Raw genomic sequence first — 8,939 nt, 5'->3', positions numbered from 1 at the left:
GGCTCTGCCGCCCGCTGCGGGCTCAGCGCCGGCACCGGGAAGCGCCGCTGCCAGAGCGGGGCGGCACCGCGGGAGCTCCGGGGAGGAGGATCGGCCCCGAGCGGCCGTGACGGGCCCGGTTCGGCTCCCGGCGCAGAGCTCGATCCATAGCGAATTCCCCCGGAGACGGGAGGAGAAAGCACGGCCTTGCCTTCAGCATCCGCAGCCCCCTGACAAGCCTCGCTGGGGCTGTTCCTCAGGCAGCTGGGCTCAGAGAATTGAGAGAAAACACAATAATTTATAATCAACGTCTGTATTGATTTTATCTGTAAATAGATACTGACAGATAATGAATAGCAAACAGCACTCCGAGTGTAATTCTGCCTCTGCTGAGATCAGGGAAGGTTTCCCATTGACTTTTCCAAGGCCGGGATTTCACCTCTGGTTTCTATTCCTGGCATTGCCACTGCCTCTGTGACCTTCTGCAAGTTTCTGAGCTTCCTGCTGTCTGATTTCCCTACATTAAAGATACACTGGCCTCATGGCATTGCTGCTAAGTTTTCCTTTGTATTCTTTGAGCTGTAAATACTAAGCACTATGGATTTCTAACGTGTATCAGTGTTTATTCCTGTATATGTTTTAATGTGATGGAGAGGGGGTTGCTGGCAAGCACAGCAGGACAAATTATCGACCTGTTCCTGCAAACCTCATTTGTGCCCTCTGACTCCCAGCTACTTTGCCATTTATGGGGAATAATGATCACACGGATAAGGGCCGGACCTTGCTGTGATGGTGTGTGTGCAGGGGTACATGGACATGCAACCCTGCATCTGCCTTTCAGATGCATCATCGGGATGGAGGGTTTTTCTTGGTCAAAGTTTTAGGATTCGGATTTGTGTTGATCAACAGACTTCAGCAGAGTTTTGCCCTTGGAAGCAAATTCTCAACCAAAGCAAATCAACCTGGGCAAAGGAAATCAGCTCTTGCAACTGATTTAGTCATTGTAGCTACTTCAAGAGGCTGCTTCAGTAATTTTCATTTGTGAAATAAGAATTTGATAAATTGGGATGAAATTGCAAATCTCACTGGGGTTTTTCAACAGTGCTTTGAAACAACCAGCTGAGATCAGGACTCCCTATGTGCTTGTCCCAAAGGTTGTGGTTGCATGGTGAAAGGATAAGGAGTGAGGAAAAAATGTGGTTTAGAGGCAGGGGCAGGCCCATAGGAAGGCTCAGGAGTCAAGACTGTGCCCCCATGGTCATCCCGTGTGGGGAATGCAGGGGGCTGAGCCCAGCACTGGCTCAGCAGTCCTGTGCTCAAAGTCTTAGATGGTCAGCAGGGGAACCCTGTTACTGGAAAGCTCTCAGTGATGGATCAAAGCCCTCTGGATGTCTAGTCTCCAAAACTGGAGAGAGCTGTTCATCCAGAGCTGAGCAGGGGCCAGCTCAGGCTGTAGGTGTCAACTTTGAATAGGGGCAAACCCCACCTCTTAGGAGATTGCTGCCTCCTTTCCTTCTGTGTGTATACATGTACCACTCTCAGAAGCACAAGAGCACAGAGTATCCTTCAAGCTAAAGAGGACTATCACTTACCCTTGGCTTTTATTATGAATGATGTTGTTTTCTAGAGTTGTAACCTCATGTATAACTCCTCAAAACCATGGAGTACACGGTCACTTTGAGAGCTTCCACCACCAGTTGCCTTGGCAAGTTAGAACTAGTCTGGAAAAGAGAAGGAAGCAGAAAGGCAGGGATCAGAGCAGGGGCATCCAACCTCATCCCTACCCACTGCAGTACAACAATCCTTTTGGGAGCCACACTCGTCCAGCTGGGCAGGGGGAGCTGGTGGGAGGGACAGCTCCAGTCACTAGTGCTTCAGGTCTCATGTCTGGCACGGGGTGAAGGTTCCTGCCTTAGTTCACTGCATAGACTCATGGTCATCACCCCTGTGGGTGCTCTGAAGCCCTCGGCATGGGGACCTTTGGCATTACTAGATGGGAGCTGCGCTGGCCCAGTGAGCACTAAGTCAGCCAACAGCAGCTAATCCTTATTAACTCCCAACACTGCCCAAGGATCGTGCTGTGTGAAATGACCGAAGGCATGCATCAAACTAAAGGCTCAGGATGCTGCTGCAATGCCCACTTGACTTCAGAAGCCATGGAGGGAAGGTACCAGCTGCTGAGAGTTTGGTTCTGAAACCCTTTGGGATAACGGGTGGACATGGCCTTGGTGAGGCAAGTGCTTATCCACTGCCCTGTTAACGTCAGGGACACTCCAACGCCTCACTGATGCTCCTGAAACCTCAGGACGAGATTGCAGCTTTGTTAACAGCTCTGGCTCTTGCATCAACGCCTGTGAGGCAGAGCTGTGTGACCTGCAGAGGAGACAGCACAGTCCTCCTGTCACCCAGGGGGCTGCAAGTGGTGAACAGCAGAAGTCTCAGGTCCTCAGAGCCCCAGGAAAGCTCTTCCCATCTCTGCTTTTGGGCAGCAGCACAACTGTTTCCAGCACTGTCCCCATTTCCAATGAAGGCAGCTCCTGCCCTGCCTGTCTCTGTGTCTTGCCCTGTCTGCCCCTGTGTCCTGCCCCTGCCTCCCTTAGTGCTGGTGGGAGGTTCATGGCTAGACAAAGCAAGGTGCTCTCTCCTCAACATGAGACACCAGATGTTCCTGCCACAAACTGAGAGCTGTTTCTCAAGAGCAACAGTGAAAGTCATGTTGGACAGGCAAAGCTGACTCAAACCACTAAAGATTTCCCACAGCAATTTTGGAGACAGACTTCTTTTGATCCCATACACAGATAAATTATGAAGACTCTTCAACTTCCAAGTCAGAGAGGATAAACAGATCTCAATTTCAGATTTGTTTTCTTCAAAAACAATTTTTTTCTTCCTTTAGAGCTTGATATTTATCAACTATTTATTTTTAAAGGAAAACATTTTCATTGGTTAAAAAAAAGAGTAATTTCCTACTTAGAGGGAGAAGGGAAAGTTCAATGGAAAATTTGCAGCCAATTCTACTGAAGACATTTCAACTAAACAGAACAAAGTGCTTGAAAATAGCACTATGTGTCCCCCGGGCTTCGGCCAACCTACTTTCTGATGTTTCTGGAGATGAGGTACCACAACTCCCATCAAGAAGCTGCTCCAGAGCCCAGCCCATCGCGGCCAGGGCTGGCAGGAGGGTGTATCCATGGTGTGGTTTGCAGCCCATGGCTCTTGCAGATGCCAGTTAACTCTCATAATTTTTGCCCTGGCACCAGGACATAAAACCCTCCAAGGGGCCAGGCCAGCCCCAGCCCCTGGCGCAGGTGGGTCTGACCCCTCTGGCAGTGACAACCACAGCAGAACACAATTTGGATCATTTTTACTCCTATACCTGCCAATTGGGTGCTGCAGCTGCCTCCAACCACCCCACACCCCAAAACTCATCAAATACAGGAGCACGGAGAAAACCTGCAGAGCCTTTGGCAGGAACAAAGCTTTGACCTTGGGGCACTGCCAGGATTGCTTACTGTGGTATCGATCTTAAATGCAGTTTGATTTGATTTTGGTTGCAGGAATGATCTCAAAATGCCCTATATGACCATGCCGAGTGTGCTGGAACTGTGAGCCAGAGTGCTCGCTTGGTTCAGGAGTTTCTGTAGAAAGACAACTGGAGTCAGATGTGGATGAAGGAGGGAATGGAACCAGCCTCCCAGCGACAGGATGGTGCACACTGTCCCTCAGGCTTGCGGCACAAGCTCCCCACAGAATCATTTAGATTGGAAAAACTTCTCAGGTCTTCCGAGTCCAGCCACTCACCCAGCACTGCCAGGTTACCTTACTTTGCTGCAGCTTCCCTCCTTCCTGGGCTGAGTGTGGGGAGCAAGGACAGATTCCACACACCACTAAATGTTATTTCCCAGGATTAAGGGTTCTTTGAGGGGGTATTTTTATCTCTCTGTGCAGCAGCACAGGTGGGTGGCTCACGCAGCTGCTTTGCTGAAGCCATTGGTGACACGTGGTGCTGGACCCCCAGCCCAGCTAAGACATCAGCAGCTCTTGTCTGCCAGGCAAATTACCAGGGAAGACATTTCTTCTCCTGGAAGACAACATGACTCCTCTCGCCACACAGCGCTGATCGGGTTAGACGGAGCATGTTGTATTTTTCATGTGCTGGATCCTTGCTGCAGTTACTGTGCATAATGTGTGGCTTGTCAAGTGAGAGCCAAACTCGTCTCTGGTGCAACTCCCACCTGGGGACGGTGGGGAGCAATCCTGTCCCAGATGCATCCTGCTCCATGATAAAATATTCCCTGGGCCAAATTCAGAACAGAAATGGCTGCTGCAATGCCGGGGTCCATGCAACAGCATTTTCTGCCCATGCAGTCTCTGAGCAGGCAGGACGGGACCTGGCTGCAGGCACTGGGTGATGAGAGGGCTGGGGCCATTCCCTGGGGATTGGCTAAGCAGGGCTGCTTCACCCACAGCCACATCCCTGTGGAAAGGGTAGAGAGCAGGCACCACGCTGCACCCACAGGCTCTGGCCCTCACAAGGGCTCTGGGGCTCACAAGCCCTGTGTGCTGCTGCATGTTCCATCACCAGCCGTCTCCGCTCCCCACAGGCCTGGACCGTGAATTTGGTTACGATGGAGACGGTGTCCCTGGAGCACCAGATCCAGAGCGTGCAGCGGCACATCGCTTTCCTAAAGAAGGAGCAGATGGAGCTGCTTCATGACCTGCACCTGGAGATCCTCCGCTTGCAGAAGCACTGCTCAGGTGAGCGTTGGGATGGCCACAGTGTGTGGGAGCTGCCTGCTCACAGAGCACCTTGGGCAGATAAGCTCCTGCTGGCACCTCAGGGCACTCGCACAGGCACTGGGCAGGATGCAGGGAAGGCAAGCACCAAACTGCAGCCCAGGGCTCGGGGCTCTGCCTGGCTGTGGCTGTGGGGTGCACAGCTGCCAGCCCCCTACCCACAGCCCCACTGCAGCAGTGTCACTGTCCCCTCTAGCCATCCCCACAGGAGTGACAGCTGCCCGGCCTCCTGCCACCACTCAAACTCATTCCAACTTGTGCCACTGCTCTCATCAATAATTCAGCCGTAGTTAATTACGCCTTGTCTTCCAGCCTCTCGTCCTCATGGATTCCTGGGAAACAAAGACATGTCTGCACTGATAAAACTGGCTGTTTTCCCCACCCTTTCTGAGCTTTTGCTTTTCTGTTTCATTGTTTTAATGGCTTCATCTATGGCCTCTCCAGACAAGCAAGACAGTGGGGTTTTCCTGCCTAAATCAGGCTGGGGGGTCTGTCCCCAGGGGATGAAATGAGCCCGCTGCACAATTGGTTATGAGTGATCTCCCCTTCCCAGTGTGACCCATGGACAGCCCTGTCTGACTGGAGAGGTCCTGTCCTACAGGTGAGGTGTGTGGTTCTGCAGTGCCTGTTCTGCCAAGAGTGACAGGGGCAACCCCTGGGTAGTTTTGAGGTGACTTTGCTGACATTTGAGTGCCATTATCTAGGGGGGCTGTTTGCAGGAGAAGAGTGGAGGCAGTCAGTCAGTTCTTCCTCACTGGGGCCCTGTGGAGCCGTGTCTGCTTCCCTGGCACTGTTGTTTCTGACTTTTTCACTCTTCCCTTGGTCTCTCCAAGGTATCCCTGTGGGAAGGGCTCTCTCTCCCACAGAGCTGGTTCTAATCTGCCCCTCGGGGGTTGTGGGGACAGTACTGGGGCAGGTCCCTACCAGCCCCCATGCCTCCAGCACAGAAGCTTAGACCCCAGGCTGTATGTGTGTCATCCCTACACTTGCTCAGCAGGGCAGTGTCTTTGGAAATAGGCAACTGCTTTGGTTTTCATTTGGAATATATCTGAGATTCCAAACTTATTATTTTAGCTTTAGAAAAATTGCACAATGGCCATTGATTCCCACTGGGGCAGTCAGGAGCACTGAATGCTTTCCAGAAACTGCATTATGTTCTCAGGTACTTCTGCCTTCTCACTACAGATTTGTTTTCCAAGACAGACAGGCAGAGCAGCCTGAGCCAAGTGTTCCATTTCAGGAGGATGGCAGCGATGAGGATTAGAGTCAACATGAAAGCAGATTAAAAGAAAAATGTAGGGCAAAGATTAACCATTTGAACTCATTTTCAGGGGGAAAAAAAGCCCTCAAACAGCTGAATGCTGCTGCTGCCCCTCTCCTCCTCTGCTCAGGGCTGTTGGTGGGTGGGCTGTGATAATTAATTCAAAAGGGATTGTCTGTAAGACTGTGCATGGCAAAGTGAACTCCAGAAGGTCCCTGAGCTGCCCTTTGTGAGCTGGTATTGTAGCCCAGGACTAAGCAGAAAGCAGGCAGAGAGCAGGCAGCATGTCAGGGCTGAGCAGGCAGGAAGGGGCTGCAGCTGGTGGGATTTGGAAGGGATTTGGAAGCTCCACGTTGCACTGGAGCAGGGCAGCATCCTCCTGCAGGCACACTGTGCCGGGATGAGGCAGTCCCGCTTGCGTCACACGCAGAGGCAGCGATCGGCCTGGAGCAGTAAATTATGAAATGCTTCGGGTGGCAACTTACACTTTGATCTATTTTCAGTCCATTGCTCTGCTCTTTGCCCTGATTTAAAGCACTGAAAATGATTTAGCAGCTCTCTTAGAAAAAGGAAAGGCATTGCCAGAGGAATGGAGCCTCCCGCTCCGCTGTGGGATAGGACCCAAGGATGCTGCCTTGGCCACCAGGCTGCTTAATAACATAAATTGCCGGAATTGTCTATTTTTAGCTTAGCCTGATGGCCATGCTCCCACATGGGTCAGGCAGAGGCAGCGCTGCAGCCTCAGTGATGTCCAGTGCCCTGCAGGGAGCAGAGGAAGACACAGGGAGTGCAGGATGGGTGGGATGCCCCTCCTCAGTCCTGTTCCATTTCTCTTCCAGAGCTCACCCATGACCTGGAAATGAAAGAGCTGGAGGCTCGCCAGCAAGGTAAGAGGACAGCTTTGGGCACAAGGTAAGGGGAAGCGTGTGTGGATGTGGGGGCCACCTGAAAAGCCTGGGCCAGAGGGGACCCATTGGGGCTGCCCAGGGAGGGGACATGGACCTTGGCTGAGGGGACAGAGGGGCTGGGGGCAGGGCTGGGAAGGCAGCATGCAGTTCACAGGCTGCTGGCAGCCCAATAAATGCTGGTGTTGCCCAGGAACCCCACTGGCAGTGGATGCTCTGTGAGCAGCCTGGTTCCTCTCCCTCCTCCATCCGAGGGGTGAAGCTGAAACTCCTCCCTGGTGCTGCCTGGGCACAGTCCCTGGCACTAAGCCCCAGCCTGCGCTGTGTCCTCAGCACCAGGGCTGGCTGTGCCAGGGTGGGCGGGGGCCGCTTTCACTTGGGCTGTTGGGGTCCTTGCCCTTGGCACCCTCACACGGGGCCATGGCTGGCTCCAGCGGGATTCTACTCTCCCAGCCCCTCCTGTGGAGCCAGGGGCCCTTCCCTGCACCAGTGGGCTCTCTGATGGTGAAGGGTCTGGCACCCAGCCCACCAGGTGCCATCAGGGTGTCATCAGCCACAACACAGCGAGTCCCACCCATGGTCCCTGCCGGTCCTTTAGCCTTTTAGAGCTGACAAAGAGCACAATCATTTTGCCACGTTTATGGGGCAGCACCTCCTTTACCATGCCATCACATGATTGCTTTTCTAATGCCATTCATGGAATAATTACTGCCTGCAACTGCCTCCCTGGGACCTCATTATAAAGCATTTTCCCTCTGCAGCAGCACTGAGGAGCTGAGGCTGTAAGGGACTGCCAACTGTATAGTAAAAAGCAGAGTACTGCAGAGGACGGGAGCAGGCCTGGGCAGGCCAGGGAGCGTGGGCGGGTGCCAGGCAGCGCCCTGCCAAGGGCTGGGTGTCAGAGTGGGTGGCTGGGGCTGCTGGGGGCAGGAGCCCAGCCCAGCCCTCCTGCTGCCCGCTGAGCTCAGCCCTTCCACCCAAGGTGCGAATCCCCCTGGCTGCCTGGCCATCCTGCACCAGGATGGGGTTGCCCAGAGCCCAGTCCTCCCTCCTGGCATATCACCTCCTTCTCTGCTGAGCACAGCCCAGCTCCTCTGTAATCTTGGATTAACATCTCCATCCTTGTTAACCAGGCTGGGGAGTCCCAGGGCTTGAGGCCAAAGTTGAGCTGATGGTTTCCCTGAACCATTTCCTTTTCTTTCCCAGCCCATGTATATGTATTCCCCCATGTCCTCTGCACACACTCAAGTCACTTTTAGGGTAAAACCTAGTTACCTAGGGAAATTTTAAAACTCTGGTTTTAAAGGTAGAGGTGGCAGGTTCCACAGCAATGACGTCCTGCACTGAAACTGCCTTTGCTGTCACCCCACATTTGGGTGTTACACGTGGCACTGTGCCAGTGGCACCCGTGGCTCAGGGCTGACAGGGTTCCTGTGCCTGTCCTCCAGCAAGCCCATGCTCGGGCAGCTCATGGGAAGTTTTGGAGCCCCAGCTCCAAGAAGAACCCGCACAGCCTCAGTGGCACCGGTGGGACATGCCGGTACCATGGAGTGGTCACTTGCCACATCCACGTTGGGAGCACCCGGCAGGAGCAGTGCACTGAGCCACTGCTGCCTCTCCTGACCCCTCTCTGTGCTTTGACTCGCAGATGTCCTGGACCGGGAGCTGGAGGAGAAGTGCCGGGCGATGGAGGCCCAGCTGCAGGAGAAGGAGAAGGACAACCTGGAGCTGCGCAAGGAGCTGCAGCACAAGGAGACGCTGGTGGCTGCGCTGCGCTCCAGCCTCCGCAGCAAGGAGCGCCGGTTCCTGGAGGAGCTGAAGCGTCGGAGCCACCGCGTCACCATCCTCGACACGGAGCTGCAGAAGCAGACGGAGGCGGCCGCCTACCTCTCCCTGCAGCTGCACGCCACGGCCCAGCGCCTGCCGGGCCCCCGGGCGGGCGGGCGGCCGCCCCCCGAGCAGCCCCCGGCCGAGGGGAGGCCCCGGCGCCGCGCCCT

At 54.1% G+C, this 8,939-nt stretch overlaps 1 protein-coding gene across 1 annotated transcript; it reads left to right on the top strand.

Moving 5' to 3' along the window:
- Window positions 1-4,433: 4,433 nt before the first annotated feature.
- On the top strand, window positions 4,434-8,932 carry CCDC92B (coiled-coil domain containing 92B; the record flags this gene model as incomplete). The annotated part of the gene is made up of 3 exons (XM_027632004.1): window positions 4,434-4,737; window positions 6,877-6,924; window positions 8,591-8,932. Coding segments are annotated over exons 1-3 (520 nt in total), but the record flags the coding sequence as incomplete, so codon positions are not given.
- Between the last annotated feature and the right edge of the window lie 7 nt (window positions 8,933-8,939).

The sequence above is a fragment of the Corapipo altera genome, unplaced genomic scaffold, assembly GCF_003945725.1.
Source record: "Corapipo altera isolate COAL_440 unplaced genomic scaffold, ASM394572v1 58226, whole genome shotgun sequence".
Classification (NCBI taxonomy): domain Eukaryota; kingdom Metazoa; phylum Chordata; class Aves; order Passeriformes; family Pipridae; genus Corapipo; species Corapipo altera.
This window is presented reverse-complemented; position numbering and strand designations above follow the sequence as displayed.